General features: G+C 30.4%; 1 protein-coding gene across 7 annotated transcripts in view; it reads right to left on the reverse strand.

Moving 5' to 3' along the window:
- Positions 1–22,130, reverse strand: part of LOC139488462 (protein CLEC16A-like) — a 119,731-nt gene that overhangs the window by 62,163 nt on the left and 35,438 nt on the right. For all 7 annotated transcript variants that reach the window (XM_071274078.1, XM_071274075.1, XM_071274074.1 and 4 more), the window contains 2 exons: positions 17,829–17,879; positions 17,476–17,604 (listed from right to left, as the gene is read on the reverse strand). In XM_071274078.1, coding sequence (XP_071130179.1) covers positions 17,476–17,604; positions 17,829–17,879 — 180 coding nt within the window. The remainder of the gene's footprint in view (positions 1–17,475; positions 17,605–17,828; positions 17,880–22,130) is intronic.

Below are 22,130 nucleotides of genomic sequence, written 5' to 3' on the forward strand. Positions count from 1 at the left end.
TTCATACCAAATATTATTGGCATCCAACTTGTAGTTCTCCATAAACTGACCTTAGATCACAAACTAATACATATAATAAAGCCAACACCACACTGCGGAAACAGCATGTCACTTAGCCTTTTTTTTCTAGGCTAGACAAAAGGACTTCAAATTTAAATCTTGTTCAAAATAATCTGTCAAAAAAAGCCATAAAGGATCATCCTACATTGTGATCCATATTCCTTAATTTTCATTTGATTTGAGATAACCAATATATTCTACATACTTTGAAAGTTTCACCAATAGTCTTTTAAAAATATGGATGATTTTTTTGGGATAATATATATGTTCTTTTTAACCCTGCCAAACAAATGGTTCTACACAAGTCTGAAATAAGGGATAAACTAGTTATTGTTTTAAAATGGCAAATATACAGAATTGTTAGATATTAATGAATGAGACAACAAAGTGCATGCAAGAAGCACATTAATAACTAAAATATTTCATTGCTTTCTGGATTGGAAAACCTTAATAGTTCAGATGTTTTTCAGATATTCTAGAAGTCATTTTTTAGAAATCAACCACAGTTTTCAAAATCATTTACTACTTTCACTTTCAGAAAATGTTTATTTTTTTTGTGGTGTAACTCTTTTTACAACCTTCTTTTCAATTTAACATCAGAAAGTATTTTCAAAATTACATCTATTAGTTTTGATTTGTGATATTTAACATGTCAGTAATAGATCATGCCCTGCTTTTAACTTTCATTTACACATAAGTGTTAAAAGAATAATTATATCCTAAACAAAAATTAAGGCACCACCCACTGCAATCTAAACTATAAAAAAAAGTGAAGAAGATAAAAAGCTTTTAATACTACAGGGAAATAATCAAATTACTGGCAAAGTATGAGCATGCAGAAACTAATAACATCAGAAGATGGACATCAGGCATGAATGCATGGTTCGATAAGTAAAATGTTAACAAAGTGAATAGACTTTGATAACATACAGCACACCTAATTAGGTCCACCCATTTTTATTTATTATGAATTAGATTTTTGATGTTAGATATTTTGGTTCCCTAGGATGAAATCAATCACCACTTGCCTGAAATTTGTTCAGGTATCTGTATAATCCTCACTACAACAACTCTTCCATCTAAATATAACCATAAGGAGTTGTATTATGATTGGACCTTATTTTATGGTAAAGCATTATGAATGCAGGGTGCTGGAATTTCTCACTGTGTGAAAGACCCATTGTGGCCTTTGGATGTTTTGTGGTCTTTAGTCATGTTGTTGTCTCTTTGAAACATTCCCCATTTCCATTCTCAATTTAATTTGTCTCTTTGAAACATTCCCCATTTCCATTCTCAATTTAATTCGTCTCTTTGAAACATTCCCCATATCCATTCTCAATTTAATTTGTCTCTTTGAAACATTCCCCATTTCCATTCTCAAATAAATTTGTCTCTTTGAAACATTCCCCATTTCCATTCTCATATTAATTTACATCAAAATTTGATGGCATCATAGTGTTAATAATGTCTTCTGTCTGAACTATCTCTAATAAGAATAAATATTAAGTCGGAAAAAGAGCTTTGTTTGGAAAGTTTAACTGTTTGTCAAATAACACTCTTATGAAGTGTTTTCTTCAAAGAACTACCCATAATTTTTACTTAATTCATGTCACTCTTTGTCATGAGGTCACATGCACCCTTATTACTGTACCTGATTTATATAAAATATGTGGTATGATTTAAAATGAAACAACTATTCACTGGAGACAAATGATGTAAATGTAAGCAACTGTATGTCCCCACTTTGGCCTTCAATAATGAGCAAAACAAATACCAGATAGTAAATAAAGGCAACAGTAGTATACCGCTGTTCAAAACTCATAAATCCATGGACAAAAAACAAAATCGGGATAACAAACCAAAACCGAGGGAAACGCATTAAATATAAGAGGAGAACAACGACATAACACTAAAATGTAACACATATAGACAAAATCCCACGAGAATAACAAATATAACATATATATATAACATCAAAACCAAATACATGAATTTGTACAAATAGTAAGCTACTATATAAAGGCCCCGACTCAGAACTACTTATCTACAAATATTTCTGATAAAATAATTAAAAGAAGTGACATGCACAAAGAAACTGTCTTATTAGTAAAACTTAAATGCTGTAAACTTGAGGTCTGACAGACATTAAATTGTTCTTTTAAATAAAGTTATTTTTTATTATCAGGAGTGAAAAACCTTTGTTAGACCAACCCTTAACTTTCAATAAAAAGATTAAAGCAATTTTCTAGTTCATCAGTTTTCTCACCTAATTCATGCACTTTATTGCATTGAACAGGATTAATCAGGCATTAAATTTTGATGCATTTAAACACATCAACTTTCCAGAATGATAAGGGTTTGAATTACAGGTAACATAACCAACATTTTAATCTGACCTAGAGACATACTTAGATATGATATAATATAACTATGTAACATCTATTTTTGGAAAATTGGCATACTGCATGACTACCAGTATTCACATTGCAAATATTTGGTTAAATCTTTTTAACTTCAATTGGTATATGCAAGTACCTGAACTTGAAAAATACAGATTATATTGAGACAACAATTTCAATACTTTGATGTATCCATTTACCAAAGCTTTGAATCAATCAAAATATTCTCTTGTTCAAAACTAGGACCCTGTTTACACTTGTAAATAAGATCGATCTTTCCTGAGATCAACCTTAATAAGATCGATAATCAATTGGACTTCAGGGTGGTTTTAAGTAGATCCATCTTATTTGAATCATCTTTTTTATTGTTATGCCAAAACAAGAAATGATATTTCAGCATTTATTGTATTTGCATTTTCATTAAAGAGAACCGGGATGTCAGACATTTCAGACATTTCAGAAGTAGTTTATCTTTAACTTTGTTGAAAAACTCTTGTATTAATCTAAGGGCTGAAATCTAACTTTCAATGATTGATGTATTTCCATGTATTTCATTAACTGGTTTTAATATGCAACTTATAAGTTCAAATGCACTATTTTTTGTCTGAAATTTTCCTACTCAACAGTGCAAGGGGACTTATATGAACTCGATATGAAGCAAGTTTATAATCATGGTTAAATGATCATACACTTAAGTATAAGCTCCAAATTATCATTTCCTCTATATTTTATGAATAATTGTCTTGTATACATTTGGCCTCGACATTTCTACAGGGATTTTTTTTTTGCAACAGTTAATGTTACAATCATCAAAAATTAAACCTATCATCTTTTTTCCACGAAAAACAATATCACATTTACAGTTTAATCTTACAAGTGCAGGAATTTTAATTTTTTCCTGTATAAATTTACCTATATATTTCTTACAAGGATATATTTTAAAATTACAGCAACGGTCAATTCCAAGCAACAATAAGGATATACAATTCAAATTTAAACTTCCCGGATAAATTCTAAACTTTTTTGTTCATCGAAAATTCAATTACAAATAATTTGATAATGAGATAATTAAAAAACAATAATTTAAACCTTGAACTTTTAATCTATGATAATTATTAATTACATATTAACTGATCCATTTCCTCATATCAGATATACAAATATATATATCTATATATGACCGAGATTCTTGGAACAGAAAATCTCTTTAATCTTTGGACAAGGAAGTAAATGGAATCTCCAACTGAAATGAATTATTTCTATTTATAGACATTTAAATGTCCAGGTATGTAGCAAACTGTTTACAGGTATTTGGAAACTTGGTTATTTAAAAAAAAAGTCATAAGTTTAAATTAGGTATGATGAATAATCTGATATGTTATTGATCTGTTTTCGAAATAGACAACTGATATGTGTATTTAAATCCTTTTATTGACATGATTTCATAAGCTCATTGTGCAGTTGTTACCAAACAGTAAACAAAATATGTATTACGAAATAGAAGGTGTAAATAAGTGCAGATATATTAAAACCAAAAAAAAAATCGTTTTAAAGGTTATGCAAGCATACTTATATTTCATTGGGTAAAAATCAATCAAAACCTGCACAAAAAAATATATTTGCAGAAAATCTGTGAGAATTGGAATTTCCTGATTAATTCAAGCAAAATCAATTCCAGAACTGCCAACAAATTTTCATGAATGCAATTTTTTTCCCTTGATGTATTTGTAGTCTAGAGTTTGCTGACAGTACTAGGTTCCTGGTTAACCAATGGTAATTAATTCTGGCAGAAAATAAAAGTAACATTTTCTGACATTACCAGGAATTTCGAGTTCTTCTGTTCTTAGAAAATGAAAAGACAAATGAACCATTAAGCATCTATTTATAATTACTGAATGTATTGAGTGTTCTTAAACCTCACAAAAATGTGGCAGTTATTAGATAGAATCTAAAGTTGGCTTTCATGGATCTCCCCTTTATTAATTTATCTTGGAGTTCAGTATTTTGTTATACTTATTCTAATGTAAAATAAGAAACTTTTGTGATACTTTAATTATTGTGGAAACTGTGCTGAGAAGGTTTTGAAAAATTAAATTTGCATTCTAAATCTGATAGTAGCATTTGCAAGTGCATTTCCTGAAATTTCAACATTGTTCACATTAATCTTATTAATTAATTAACTGAAATATTTTTCAAAACATAAATTCTTTCCATTTCTCAATGTTCAAATGATTTAATTGTTTAGTTTAAAGTAGTTTAAAATCTCAGTATTTTAGTCAAAAAACAATTCCTAACTCCACTACAGCATCATTATTAAAGGGCAAAAAAAGGCACCATCAGGCTTTCAAAAGTGTGTGGGAAGGAAACCCTCCTACTGAAATTTTAACATAAATAAACTTTGTTCTATAATATAAACCACAAGGACAAATCATGTTAATACCTCAAAATGGAAAGGCATCTATGGGAGTATCAATGTCAAAAACAAAAGTTAACATAAGAACTACCTTATTCATATTTATTATTGTTTGTTAATTATTTTTCTGAATTTGCATAATTCAAAACGTTTTGTATGATTTTATCTTCAAAGGTTTCCTGACCAAATTCAAATTTGACAGTAATCATTGGGAAAAAGACTACACCACTATCGAAAGGAGTGGGCTGAGTGCTTGATAACATATTTAATCCCATCACATTCTTTATGTGCCTGTCCCATTAAGCCACAAGTCTGTTATCCAGTGAGTGGTTGTTCTTGGTTGTTCAACTTTGACTGTAAATTTTGCTTATGAAACATACTAAATACTATTTGTAATATTTTGCTGGCATTGACTTCTAACAGTACTGGAGTTCTCAGAAAAAAAAATGTTAAATACTTCCCTCAGTTTTCCCATATTTCTTGGATATATATCTAATAAAAGGTATAAATAAAAAGGTCAATTATGTTATGATAAGATAATTTATCCTTTTTTAATCATTATTATCTGATGTTCTATATACAGCAATGACAGATGCTTAAGGTAGTTGCTCAACAAGGAAATGAGACCTTGACAATGTCCATTTTCCATCCAATATTTTTATATCTATAATACTAAAATTACGAGGTCCAATTTGTCAGCCGTCATCACGTAAAAACGACGAATCAAAGAATTGAACTTTATATATAACTAATATAGTACAAAGGTGTAGATTAAAAATTACACCACTCCAGGCCCTTTTGTTTTCCACGTAATTAATATTGCCAATAATTAAGAAGATCCGGGTTGAGTCCGATACCAATACCCATAGTATATTCACCTGTTACCTATTACCTTATTTGTACGTTCCGCATCTGACAGGCGCACCACCAAACGGTGTATTCAGGATTAATATGCTATATACACGGGTCATATTCACAGGGTTGACACTACTAGATTGTCAAATTGTTACCTATTGTCTCATTTTAATCAGTAAAACTTGCTAAGATAACAATACGAATACTAAAAATCTGGACTAAAATAAGGCGTATAGGTACAGTTTTCAATTTGTTAGCGGGCATGACGTAAAACAGCGAATCAAAGAATTCAACTTTATAACTAATATAGGACAATGCTGTTGATTAAAAAATATCCCATTCCAGGACCATTTGTTTTCCAACTAATTAATACTACCAATAATTGATAAGTTCCAGTTCGACGGATTCAAACAGAAAGATTTGAAAGCAGAGAAAACTGTGTATCTTATAATCGGCATGACTTTATCAGATGACAATACTAATATCAAAATAAGGCTTGTGCATAGTTATATACTTTAATTCAGTCACGGACCCGCGATATCACAGGTGTGTTCTAGTACTATATATAGTAATGCAGTCGATTCCCGTTAAAAAAGGGCCATTGATCTATTACTGACATGGTAAATATCACAAATCAAAACTAATGGATGTAATTTTAAAAAGTCTTTCTGCTGTTAAATCAAAAAGAAGGTTGTACCCGGTAATTACAGTTGACCACAAAAAAATGTAAAAATTTTACTCTACTGCGCAATCACAACTTCAGGTATTGGTTCACATATATTTTTACATTTTCTAAAAGAGAAAGTACTATATTAATTTTGAAAACTTTAGTAAATGGATTCTAGAATATTGGGAAGTTAACTGAACTGTTATTAGGCTTTGCAATGCAGAAAGCAATGAAATATTCTAATCAATAATGTGCTTCATGCATGCACTGTGTTTCTCATTCATAAAAATATCTCACAATTTTTCATGTTTGCTATTTTAAAAACAATAACTAGTTGATCCCTTCTTTCAAACTTGTGTGGAACCATTTGTACTGGCATGGTTAGAAAGAACATATGCATTACAAAACAAAATACATAGTTTTAAAAGACTATAGCTATTGGTGCAACATTCAACCAGATGCTCCCCAGGGCGCAGCTTTATACGACCGCAGAGGTTGAACCCTGAACAGTTGGGGCAAGTATGGACACAACATTCAAGCTGGATTCAGCTCTAAATTTGGATTGTGATTAAATAGTTGACACAGCATAGGTTTCGGACACAGAATGAATGTGGTCTAATAAACTTAAAATATTTGTTTTGCCTTTGAGCAATTCACTATGCTGTTGAATATTAATCCTCTCAAAAAAATGTTTGAAGAAATTTTCTTTTTATTTATGAAATTTGAAATGAGAAAAATTTAACACCCCCCCCCCCCCCCCCTCCCATTTTTTTCACATCCCCCTTTCCTTTTTTCCAAAACTGATCTCAATTTAAATTTCTAATGGAGTTTGCAACAAAAACTATTCATTTAAATACATAAATATTAAAATGTAACAAAAGGTGCTTGTTATCACTGAATGGTAAAGATTGTTTTAATTTATCAGTTGGTAGTAAAAGTGAATATACATTGTATATTGTATAAAGTTTAAATTAACTACTATTCTGGACAAAGAAAGATAACTCCAATCAATTGAAAATTTCTTGCTATTGCACAATATTGTGCAATTAGATATTTCTTGCTATTGAGCAATACTGTGCAATTGAAAATATTTGCTATTGCACAAAACTGTGCAATTGAAGATTTCTTGCTATTGTGCAATACTGTGCAATTGAAAATTTCTTGCTATTGCACAATACTGTGCAATTGAAGATTTCTTCCTATTGCTGAATACTGTGTAATTGAAAATTTCTTGCTATTGCACAATACTTAATATAATAATTTTGGATCCTGATTTGAACCAACTTGAAAACTGGGCCCATAATCAAAAATCTAAGTACATGTTTAGATTCAGCATATCAAAAAAGCCCAAGAATTCAATTTTTGTTAAAATCAAACTTAGTTTAATTTTGGATCCTTTGGACTTTAATGTAGACCAATTTCAAAACGGGACTAAAAATTAAGAATCTACATACACAGTTAGATTTGGCATATCAAAGAACCCCAATTATTCAATTTTTGATGAAATCAAACAAAGTTTTATTTTGGACCCCGATTTGGACCAACTTGAAAACTGGGCCAATAATCAAAAATCTAAGTACATTTTAAGATTCAGCATATGAAATAACCCCAAGGATTCAATTTTTGTTAAAATCAAACTAAGTTTAATTTTGGACCCTTAGGACCTTAATGTAGACCAATTGGAAAACGGGACCAAAAATTAAGAATCTACATACACAGTTAGATTCGGCATATCAAAGAACCCCAATTATTCAATTTTTGATGAAATCAAACAAAGTTCAATTTTGGACCCTTTGGGCCCCTTATTCCTTAACTGTTGGGACCAAAACTCCAAAAATCAAACCCAACCTTCCTTTTATGGTCATAAACCTTGTGTTTAAATTTCATAGATTTCTGTTTACTTATTCTAAAGTTATGGTGCGAAAACCAAGAATAATGCTTACTTGGGCCCTTCAACTCCCAAAATCAATTCCAACCTTCCTTTTGTGGTCATAAACCTTGTGTTTAAATTTCATTGATTTCTATTTACTTATACTAAAGTTATTGTGCAAAGACCAAGAATAATGCTTATTTGGGCCCTTTTTTGGCCCCTAATTCCTAAAGTGTTTGAACTAAAACTCCCAAAATCAATCCCAACCTTCCTTTTGTAGTCATAAACCTTGTGTCAAAATTTCATAGATTTCTATTTACTAAAACTAAAGTTATAGTGCGAAAACCAAGAAATTGCTTATTTGGGCCCTTTTTGGCCCCTAATTCCTAAAATGTTGGGACCAAAACTCCCAAAATCAATCCCAACCTTCCTTCTGTGGTCATAAACCTTGTGTTAAAATTTCATAGATTTCTATTCACTTTTACTAAAGTTAGAGTGCGAAAACTAAAAGTATTCAGACGACGCAGACGACGACGCCAAAGTGATACCAATATACGACCAAAAAATTTTCAATTTTTGCGGTCGTATAAAAATTGTAAAATATATTAGTATTTCAAACCAAATGAAAATTAAGAAATATGGATCATAATGTAGAAATATCCTTTGTTTTTGTCTAGCTGTAAGAAAAAGTAGAAAACTAAGGCTTAGACACACTGTTTCCATTGGTGGTGTCAGTTTTTCGAGAACTACTTAGGAGATAACTGTATTGTATTTTAAGCTCCGACGGCATCAATTGGGGATTTGATGGTTGCAAATTAAGTTTACTGGCGACGCGTTAGCGGAGACAGTAAACGGGTATTTGCGACCATCAAATCCCCAATTGATGCAGTCGGAGCTTAAAATACAATATTGTTATCTCCATTCTAATGAAACTGACAGAAAACAACATTAAAACATGTATTTAAAATCTGTCATATGCCGTCTGCGCTTGCGCGTACATCCCATAGCATCAATTGTCAATTGATGCCATGTAAATAGTGACGTTATCCAATCAAAATGAATGTTACAAACGTTGTTGCATTAGAATACAATGTAGTTGTATTTCAATGACATTTGATATGCAGTTGTACATTAAATAGTTAGTACATGTATATAATAACCAGGTGCTCCGCAGGGCGCAGCTTTATACGACCGCAGAGGTCGAACCCTGAACAGTTGGGGCAAGTATGGACAAAACATTCAAGCGTGATACAGCTCTGAATTTGGATTGTGATCAAATTTTTGACATTACATGGTTTTTTTTACACAAAACAAATGTCAAGATTTTACAAATCAATTAAAGATTTCTTCTTCAAACTTATTTAAATCTAAAATTAAATAGTTGACACAGCATAGGTTTCTGACACAGAATGAATGTGGTCTAATGAACTTAAAAAATTTTTTTTGCCTTTGAGCAATTCACTATGCTGTTGAATATTAATCCTCTAAAAAAAATGTTTGAAGAAATTTTCTTTTTATTTATGAAATCTGAAATGAGAAAAATTTAACCCCCCCCCCCCCCCCCCCCCCCCCATTTTTTTTTCACATCCCCGTTTCCCTTTTTCCAAAACTGATATCAATTCAAATTTCTAATGGAGTTTGCAACAATAACTATACTCTTTTAAATACATCATAAAATATTAAAATGTAAAATAAAGTGCTTGTTATCACTGAATGGTAAAGATTGGTTGGTAGTAAAAGTGAATATACATTGTTTATTGTATAAAACAATAAAAAAAACTTCATCAGCAACATTTAATATTGGCAAATTTCCAATGAAGTTATTTACATAAAGTTATTGGCAAATAAAAATAGAAAATGACATCATAGTCATGTCTGGCAAATGTCCAACATACATTATCTAAAAACATTTTAGATAAGATAAGGAAAAAAAGCTTCATCAGCAACATTTTATATTGGCAAATTTCCAATGAAGTTATTTACATAAAGTTATTGGCAAATAAAAATAGAAAATGACATCATAGTCATGTCTGGCAAATTTCCAACATATATCATCAACTACTATTCTATACAAAGAAAGATAACTCCAATTGAAAATTAATTGCTATTGCACAATATTGTGCAATTAGATATTTCTTGCTATTGTGCAATACTGTGCAATTGAAAATTTCTTGCTATTGCACAATACTTGATATGGAATCCTGATTTGGACCAACTTGAAAACTGGTGCCATAATCAAAAATCAAAGTACATGTTTAGATAAAGCATATCAAATAAGCCCAAGAATTCAATTTTTGTTAAAATCAAACTTAGTTTAATTTTGGACCCTTTGGACCTTAATGTAGACCCATTTGAAAACTGGACCAAAAATTAAGAATCTACATACACAGTTAGATTTGGCATATCAAAGAACCCATTTATTCAATTTTTGATGAAATCAAACAAAGTTTGATTTTGGACCCCCATTTGGACCAACTTGAAAACTAGGCCAATAATTAAAAATCTAAGTACATTTTTAAATTCAACATATCAAAGAACCCCAAAGATTCAATTTTTGTTAAAATCAAACTAAGTTTAATTTTGGACCCTTTGGACCTTAATGTAGACCAATTTGAAAACGGGACCAAAAATTAAGAATATACATACACAGTTAGATTCGGCATATCAAGAACCCCAATTATTCAATTTTTGATGAAATCACACAAAGTTCAATTTTGGACCCTTTGGGCCCCTTATTCCTAAACTGTTGGGACCAAAACTCCCAAAATCGAACCCAACCTTCCTTTTATGGTCATAAACCTTGTGTTTAAATTTCATAGATTTCTATTTACTTATACTAAAGTTATGGTGCAAAAACCAAAAATAATGCTTATTTGGGCCCCTTTTTGGCCCCTAATTCATAAACTGTTGTGACCTCAACTCCAAAAATCAATCCCAACCTTCCTTTTGTGGTCATAAACCTTGTGTCAAAATTTTATAGATTTCTATACACTTAAACTAAAGTTATAGTGCGAAAACCAAGAAAATGCTTATTTGGGCCCTTTTTGGCCCCTAATTCCTAAAATATTGGGACAAAAACTCCCAAAATCAATCCCAACCTTCCTTTTGTGGTCATAAACCTTGTGTTAAAATTTCATTGATTTCTATTCACTTTTACTAAAGTTAGAGTGCGAAAACTAAAAGTATTCGGACGACGACGACGACGACGACGCCAACGTGATAGCAATATACGACCAAAAAATTAAAATTTTTGCGGTCGTATAAAAATGATGTAATTGACAGCATTCACATGTGCTGTTTTTATTTAATATACTGTTTTACTCAGTACACAATAATAAAGTTCTTCTACCGTGCAATGATTGAAACACAATTATTGACATCAAAACTACTTCTTACACCATGTATTATATTTGAAATCCTGTTTTTATATTGTCATACTTCACCATGAAAAAGCTTTGCATTGCTAAAAGATACCCTTCTAATTTAGATGTAAACGAGATACAAATAATTTTACTTTTATCATCATACCATAATGGGCGTGTTTATTACAAATAAAGGATATGAAGGATTTCCAAAATGAGACAATTTACAATTCAATAATGCAAAAAACTGCAAACAAAATACCAACCTCAGCTACAAAACTGACAAAAAAAATGAAAATTTGAATGATTATAATACCATGGATTATTTAGCACTGAAATGAAGTAATCTGAAAATAATTCAAATATACATTTTTACAACATATAAATAACCTCATACCTCTAAAAACAAGATAGTCTATTTCTATTGGATCTATGCCATTTTATTAGGGAATTTTTTTCCGTTTTGAATTTTCCTCAGAGTTCAGTATTTTTGTGATTTTACTTTTTGCCATTTCCAACAACTTTAGAAAAAAAAATTCAAGAAGGAAAGAAAAAGCTGAAATCGTGCAGTAGAGAAACTAATGATGTATGCTAAAACTTGTGGCATAAGGAAATTTCCAGGGTAAAAGTTTAAATTTATGCCTTAAACATGTTTTGAAACAGGACACAGTAATTGGCAAATACATATTTTGCAATATCAATGTAAAGGGTGAAATTTTCTAAATCACACAGGCTTGGCTGTTTACCTAGAAATATAACAAACAATAGCGTCAGTTCTACTGTATGACCCCTCTTGTCATGATCCTGCCAAGAAGTAAAAACATCAAATTAATTTTCTATTCTTTCAAATTTCCTCACATACAATAAGATGGTAACAGGATATTTGAAAAAAGCATTTCAAGAGTTTTCAGTGTCAAAGATAAGAGAATTATGATATTTTACTTTAAGCAGAATAAAGGAAGAAAATGAGTTTCATAGTATCATGTATACAGTGAATTTTAAATCATGATAAAAAAATTGACATTTGAAAGGTGAAACTTAAGAGAGAGCTCATATTAAAAGGCAGATTCTATTAAAAGTTTTACCACTTGTTGGTATGACATGTATACGGAATTAATATGTGCAAATCTGACTGTTTCTAAACTCCTCTTACATCATTAAAAAGAATTTTGATATTTTGTATTTAATGACCAGCAAACGATATGTTTTCGTCAAAAAAAAAGAAGAAATTTTATATTTGCTGTCCTTGTATTATTATGTACATGCAAATACATGAAATGAATTTAGTTGAGAATTTTGGCAAGGAAGTTGTACTGAAGAAAATAACTGTATACAAAATTGAGAATAGAAACAGGGAATGTGTCAAAGAGAAAACAACCCAACCAAAGAACATGAACAGCCCAAGGCCGACAATGGGATTTAACACAGTGAGAAAATCTAGCACCAGATGTAAGCTTCAGCTAGCATTGTATATGATATAAAGAGGCAGAAGATTATGAGTAGACATGCAAAACTCATAAGTTGAAGAAAAACTGAGAAAACAATGGCAAAACAACAAAAAAAGTCCACAAGCATATCATAAAAAGATGTTAACACTTAGCAACAACAAACCCACCAAAAAAATCAGTCAGTATCAACTATTGCCGATTTATTTATTTTCGTGGGTACCAATTTTTGTGTATTCTGGAATTGCACAATACTACGTTTCATGCAGTCTTTGTTCAATATCAACTAGTGCTATAGCATATTTTCTAAAATATTTATTTAAAAAAAAAAGAGAGAAAATAAGAAACAATAAAATTCAGTCATCATGTTGACATTATCAAAAAGAAGACAGTACGATTGGTATAGAATTGCTGTGGTTAATTTTTGTAAGGAAACTGTTTCTCACAAAAAATGTAATTGTACTACATTTTACTATGTTTTTTTTCTCAGTTGGATTTTTGCGAGTTTTTGTAACAATTGGGATGTGCTTATTGACAAATGACGTAACCAGAAATGATAGTGAAATTGGACAAGTGTGTGGGATCAGACCCACAACAACAAGGGTGGAATTAGCCAGGGTGTGTCTAATTTATACCTAATGATGAATGTGTCTTTTGAATTTTTTAATTAAAAAAGAGGGACAAAAGATACCAGAAGGACAGTCAAACTCATAAATGGAAAATAAACTGACAACCCCTGGCTAAAAATAAAAGAAGACAAACAGAGAAACAATAGAACACATGATACATCATAGAAAACTAAAGAATAAGCAACACACACCCCACTTTGATTATTAGTATACACTTAATCAAATCAGCCTACGTAAGAATATCATTTCAATATGTTTTTTAGAAGGCCACTCCTTATATAGTGACATTAATAAAAGAACCCTGATCTTATTATTTTAAATCAATTATCAATAAATATGGCCTGTACTTGAAAAAACATCTATTTAGGAATAGGATATTACATTTTGAACTTAATCATCATGGTTTTGATAACGATCAGAAGACCATGTCCTTACTATTAACTTTAGATATTAAATAATGACATATCAAATGTTGGTACATGCATTTCAAAATATTACTGCACGTAACCTTATGGTCTTTAATAATAAACCATTACAAGGTTCTAAGAATACGTTGTTTACTAATACATGTACCTAATAATATGTTTACTATCAGCCCTTTAAAAATCATTAAAAAATTAAAAAAACAAACAATCCCTTTATTTATATTTTCACATCATTAATCTACAAAATAGAATCAAAAACAAGTTTCACTTGGTAAACAGAAAGGCTTGTGATTTTTAATGTTTTTTTAATTATCAGCTTGTCAAAATAGAAAATACTTATTATAGCTTTAAGCTTTAATATATCTTCAAAGGGTCTCCTTTAAAAAAGATTTACATATTTTTTCATCATCCTCGAACTTTAAAGTTCTTTAGATAAATGATCTATTATCCTGACCAATATGTTATGTTATTTTTTTATGACTAAGTCTTTGAAGATAACAAAACAATATGTAAATACTTTAAAAGGTGACCCTGTAAAGATATATTGATGCGCACAAACTGGTGTACAAAGAAAATGTTATTTAAAGTTCAAAAAGTTGAAATAAAATTATATATATATAATGAAAATTAAAATAAAAAAGCCTTTAGGACAGCTATCAACAAGAGATGAAATGATGAGGGCCATTCCAAATGCAAAACTTTCAAAAACAAGAATGTATGTGTAAATTGTACAAGGATTTTCCCCACTCACACTATCATTTTCTATGTTTGGTGGACTGAATTTTGGGTCAAAAATCTAATTTGTCATTAAAATTAGAAAGATCATATCAAAGGCCACATGCATACTAAGTTTCAAGTTAATTGGACTTAAACTTCAACAAAATCTACCTAGACCAAAAACTTAAACCAAAAACTTTAACCTGAAGCTGGACAGACAGATGTACAAACTGATGGGCGAACAAATAAACTGATGTACAGACAGAAAAACATAATGCCCATAAGTGGGGCATATTAAAGATACTAGCAAAAATGGCAGACAGAAACCAATGATAAACACTGGCTTAAAGGATTCCTACACGAGTAGAACACATAAAAAATGTGGTGAGGTAAACATTATAAGTACACATACAAAGTGAAATTACGGTAGTCAATATCATATATAATTAAAATACTTCAAACATCCGTTTTTCCTTTTTTCTACAATGTTGTATGTTCGTTTTCTATTAGTTGATTTTCCCTTCTTCTCTATTTACATTCTAGCTCCACAGAGACAAGGTAACTGCCAATTACCATGATTAAAACATCCTAATGATTATTTGTCACAGAATAAGTTTGTCTCTAAGGTTCCTTCTTTTGATGATAATTACATAACATGTATGTTTCATATGGATCCATACTTTTGATTGGCTGATAACAGTCAAAAGGCATTTCAAAATCAGATTTGTGAAAAATGTATATGAAAACAAACTGAAAATTCAGTGTTACTAGTAGTTTCATGACTAGCATAAAATGTAGTTATGAGAATTGAAAGTTTCTTTATGTAAATATAGGGGTATAAAAGCATTGATGTTGTGCATGCTGCTTCATCCAAATGTGCTTCAGTCAACACTTTTACACCCCAATAACATTATAAAAAGAAGCTTTCAATTCTAAAACTAGACAAATTGATGCACCTGTATTTCACTCTTAACTAACTGTATTATAACAAAGTCAATAGTATAGGACTTTCTTTTAGATACTATTGTGTCTGGGAGACAGAGACGGACAAGCCAACAAATTCACTGACTGAAAAAACATAATGCCCTTAGTGGAGCATTAAAACATTGTAAACATTTCTTAATTCATAGTATTTATCTGTAGTACAGGTTACAAAAAAGTAAACAACATTAGGAATTCACAGAATAAGTCCATTGTACATAAATTTAGGTACAACACTACTATGTAACACAAAACTATTGTTAAATCAGTATCTTCAACTGGTATTACATAGTGCAGTTATGTAATATAAAAGGTAGTTGGGGGTTTATTATTTTTTTTTCCTATAATGATTAAGATAAGCTTATTCAATAATGATTCAATTATAACATGCTTCCACTATTGTATAAAATACAAAAGACTGCATAGCAAAGCAATCTGACATTTTTACAGTAAAAGAAATAAACAGCCATGATTATAATGTTGATATTGTTTAAAATAAACAACAGGATATAGTGTCAAAAGGCCTTATATCTGAAAAAAGTCACATTCAAAATAAACAAAAGGATATAGTGTCAAAAGGCTTTATATCTGAAAAAAGTAACGTTCAAAGACTATTCAAGTAGTATAACATAGTGATGTTATGTAATATAAAAGGTAGTTGGGTGGTTTATTAATTTTTTTCCCTATAATGATTAAGATAAGCTTATTCAATAATGATTCAATTATAACATGCTTCCACTATTGTATAAAATACAAAAGACTGCATAGCAAAGCAATCTGACATTTTTATTGGTACAGTAAAAGAAATAAACAGCCATTATTATAATGATGATATTGTTTACAATAAACAACAGGATATAGTGTCAAAAGGCCTTATATCTGAAAAAAGTCACATTCAAAGCCTATTCAAGTCGATCGATTCAAGCCTTATATAGTTCATCTAAGTTTTATCTGCAAACATTTCAGTATTTAAATTGCCCTCTGCAAGATTCAATTACAACATGATAATAACTTTTCTGTACAATTTGTCAAAGGATTTCTACAGTCAAAGGGCAATAACTCTAAATTTAATATTTGAATCCTAATTAATGAACCTATACAAACATTACATCATGTTTTGTTCTTCTATGTAACTCAAGCTGCATAAACTTTTCAAATTTAAGTTTGAGTCATAATATAATTATAGGGTTATTTAGTACTTGAACAATATCACAATAACAATAGAGTAATCCAGAAATCTTTCATTTCTTATACAATTATTCACCTTGTACATGTATTATAGACCATTGAGGAAGACATGTAAAGACAACAACAAACATTTTACAGTTCTTCTAGTATTTTGATTGGTTGATTTCTGAGTCTAAGTAAGATAATTGTGCTCAAAATGTTTATGAATGCAAGCACTGGTTATGAAGTCAAAATACTTAAATATCAGTTTGACTCTTACCATTAGTCAGCAGAATCTTCTATTATCTCATTGTGATGATTCAAAATGAAAGCAATTTTTTTAATTTAAAAGTACGATTTGAAAATTTTACTTATACCAATACATGTATTTTTGAATTGGTCCTAGACCTTCACCCAGTGTCCCTTGAACTAATTGTCAATTTTGTATAAAAATCCAGAGCAAAATATCCCTTATTCTTACTCACCCTTCTGGCTCGTTCAACCTCTCCACATGGTAATCTTTTCGAAAATGCTATCCCTGTCAAAGGGGTACCAGTTGGGGGTAACAGTATAGATGCATCCATGGTCAGATATTCAACATTCAAAGGACGGTTCTGTAAAACATAATAGGCAAATGATTTTTTTCCTTTAAAAACTGATGTAGAACTATTTTTCATAAGTGGTAAGCAGAAGTATTTATAAGTGTAGAAGAATTCAACATAACTTGGTACCAGCTGTTAAAAAGTTTTGTAACAAAAAAATCTGCAAAAAATTCAGTCAAGAGAATAAGATGTTTTAAAAAAAAAATTCAACCATCAGCATAAAAAATAAGGTTTACCTTCATTTCTCTATATTCATCTTCAAACATGTCTAAAAACATTTCTTCACTCTGAAACAAAAAATTAAATTTGTTACCAAAATATGATTAAAACTTTCAAAATATTTGGTAAAGCTTTAGGACTTGGAGACTTTGAAATGACAAAAGGGAAAGGAAAATTCCATGTTTTAAAATTAGAAACCCCAAAAATTTATCTGTTTAGATTTTTTTAAAAGGAGTTGCAGACTACAAATTAGATATTTGGAGACAATTCTTTCTTTTTTTTTTTGTGATTGACAGATGAGGGGGGGGGGCAGGATCTTTTTCAGGACGTCGGGATCAGTTGTTTTTAAGCTTGGGATCTGCGGATTTCGGGATTTACCCTTTCAGGATCCGGGAATTCTTTTTTCTAATTTCGGGATGTCGGGATTTAAATTTTTTTAAATTCGGAACCTCAGGATTTCATGTTTTTTAGCATGGAATTTCTTTATCAGGACCCCTCCTACCCCCCTCATAGATCATTGGCAGGTAAAAATCAATATGTCTTTTCATGTTATTTGAGGGCAAACACAAAATGGACACAAACAAAACACTTTATATTAGGTACTGACTAGACTTAAAAGTAACACATTTGACATAGGCAACAGAATATGCTGACTATATGTCAATATGGCTAATATACAATTTCATAATAATTTTACTTCATTTAAATGTGGTATGGAGACAAAAATGTTTTTATACTTTATGTCAAAATGCCACACTGTGATTGGTTTATACAAGGGAGACAATATACTCTATCCCAAGGCTCAGCGGGAGACTTATAGGTTAGTGAATGAAATATTAATATAATTTTATTTCAAGAAGCCAAAAACATTGTACTATTCAACTTTTTAAATTCTCATGATTTGATAAATGTCATTATTACATTAAAATAATTTCAACTGTCTGAAGCAAAAGAACAATAGAGGAATAATTCATCTATAAATCCTTTTGTCTGACTTAGTATAACGACAATAGGGCTCATTGTTTGCGATTTTGCTTTTTTCCCCATTACATTCATAATATTTTAGTGTGAGGTTTAATATTATAGGGTTATTGTATAATATTGGGGAATATTGTCCCGAGTAGAATTCTATATTGCACGAGCTTGCGAGTGCAATATATGTTCTACGAGGGACAATATTCCCCAATATTCATGCAATAACCCTTTTATTGTATAGCAATATAATATTTGACAGTAAAAATTGGTTTAAACTAAGATTTAAACGTTGATGACGTCATGAATTTTGAAAATTTATTGCATTAGTGCAATATTAGAATTTATTGCACGCTAACTTTTGGTTACGTTCTGTGGGAAATATTATATTGCTATACAATAATATACAATTACTGTCTTTTGATGAGGTAAATATGCGGTTTTATTGACTTTAAAAAAAATGATATTCACTGAGGCCGACGGCCGAAGTGAATATCAGTTTTTCAAAAGTCAATAAAACCCCATATTTACCGAAACAAAAGACAGTAATTGTTTTATTCCATAGTCCGAGAGAAGAAAATTTATCTAATGACAAACATATACCAATTTTTTTTTTACATGAAACATTTTACCATAACGTTGCATGTAAAAGCGCGTGACGTTTAGCGCGGTGAATAACACTTTCTCAGGTGAATATGCTTTTTTATTCAAAATCCAATTCATATAGAGAAACCTACTAAAATAATACCAATATGGAATAATACCATTTATTGCATGTGAATATGTCAATAAGAACATTGTTTATACAATGTTGACATGTTATAATATCACAGATGTGAGAGCATATGAGGGTAATAATTTAATTGGGATACCATTAACTTATACTGTAACAAGAATGTGTCCATAGTACACATATGCCCCACTCGCACTATCATTTTCTATGTTCAATGGAAAGTGTAATTAGCATTTAAATCAGAAAGATAAAATCATAGGGAACATGTGTACTAAGTTTCAAGTTGATTGGACTTCAACTTCAACAAAAACTACCTTGACCAAAAACTTTAACCTGAAACTTGCACTATAATTTTCCATGTTCAGTGGACTGTGAAATTGGGGTAAAAAATCTAATTTGGCATTTAAATTAGAAAGATCATATCATAGTGAACATGTGTACTAAGTCACAAGTTGATTGGACTTCAACTTCTTCGAAAACTACCTTGATCAAAAACTTTAACCTGAAGTGGGACAGATGGAGGGACAGACAGACATACAAACAGCAGAACAGACCCACAGACCAGAAAACATAATGCCCCACTGGTTGGTGGGACATAAAAAATTAAATCAAATGACTACCAAAGTGTCAAAATGACACAAATAAACAAACAACATCTTAGAGGTAAATATATAGTCTTGTACAATGAGAGGAATAACTTAAACAGAGATTATCAAGAAGCTGCCATCTACAGCAAGTTCTCTCTCTCTGAAAAAAATCCCAAAAGATATGACATTAGACAATCACTGCATGGTTCCTGACTTAGGAGCAGGCAAATGTGTATAGCATGAGTGAAAAGGTAAAACTTGCAAATAAAAAAAGCATCAGACTTTCACCTAAATCATTTCTCTCCAATACTTCTAATTCCAAAGAAACCATTCCTAATTTCACTGAAAACTCAAATAATTTATTGTCTACGTATAAAATTTCTGGGAATTCCTTCACTGAATAGATACACAAACATATGCTTTAAAAACTTTTATCATTTGTTTTATAAACAGCAACCTTACAACAAGGTAGAGATGCTGCAGTTCAACTCTAAAGACCTTCTATTAATCATTACTGTACTTTCAGAAATAATTGCGATGCTTTTATTATTGCAAAAAATGCAACAGGTTTATAATTGAAATAATTCAAACTCACATTTGGGATTTTTTTTTATGAATCAAACAGGATTTTTCTCAATATCACAAAGATTAAAATAATATTTAAGTCTAAAATGACAAAATAGCAATAATAAATGCACACAATAATTTCTGAATTTTCAGTAATTTGTTGTATCAACATCTGCATAGATCCTCTACATGTTCATTTTTTGTCTCTATGCATTTTTAGGTGCCTGTCAAACAAATATCTATTTTTAAGTATTTGTACTTTCATTTACACTTTACATTTACAAATTAATCAATATGAAGTATTGAGTCCATTTAAATAAAATGCAAAACCAGACCACTGAAATTGTACTGCATGTATCAATATTTTACTTCAAATATTACTTTGAATTCAGAAATTACATATTTAACTGGCATGCATATAGATTAAATATGAAAAAATGCAAGGGGTTTCTGTTTATATAATATACAGTAGTTTTAGAACTTTCAGGAAAACCATTTAGAAAGTAAATTCAAGATGACAGGAATGGTTGAATTTTCAGGAAAACCATTTAGAAAGTAAATTCGAGATGACAATATGGTTGAATTTTCAGAAAAACCATTTAGAAAGTAAATTCAAGATGACAGGAATGGTTGACTGTTTTTTTAGCAGTGGCATGCAGAACAGATTACTTGCTTTATTTTTGTTACTGGTTGTTGTATAGTTTTGACTATTCCCAATGCTATCACAATTGCATACCAAATATAATCGACCCACTACTAATAGTTTGGTTTCCCTTAAATTATAAATCATCTATTCACAAACTAACTCATTGTTGGCACTGCTTTTCTTTATTTCAGACTTTTAAAATAACCAGTACTAATTATTCATATTTCAGTTGATTGGTTATTGTTTGCTTTGGGTACATTCCTCACAATTGTTACTTACTTAAAGAGTATAAAATAGAGTGTATATTATGACAAATGCATAAAAGTTTCTTACCAAAGCACACTGAAACATATTAATCAAGTTAAGATGAAATTTTTTTCTACTCTAAGGAAGCCATTGTAATTTAGAGACTTAAAACCAGAATTTGATTGGTTTGACCACAAAGGCTAGTAGCGTACACACATCAACATAATGAACTATTTTTTTCCCATAAAACTCCAATTTCTCTACATTGAATTCTGGTTTCAAACTGCACGCTACTTTTGTTTTCAGGTCAACATGTTTGTGTGTCCCATTATGGAAAATAATTATTGATAAATAAAAGAAGAATGTGTCCATGGCCCATGTGTGTGCATTTTTGTTTTTCTTTGTTTGAAGAGGGCTGTTACTAGAGTGCAGAAACAGCAGAATCTCAGTTTTTCTATTTGCATAGGAACATAACTCAAGAATTGAATTTGACATTACCAAAATTTGATATTTATCTGTGTTTGGTCATCTTTGGTGGCCAATAGCATAGTGTTAAAGTTTCATACCA

This window comes from Mytilus edulis, chromosome 9 (assembly GCF_963676685.1).
Source record: "Mytilus edulis chromosome 9, xbMytEdul2.2, whole genome shotgun sequence".
NCBI lineage: Eukaryota > Metazoa > Mollusca > Bivalvia > Mytilida > Mytilidae > Mytilus > Mytilus edulis.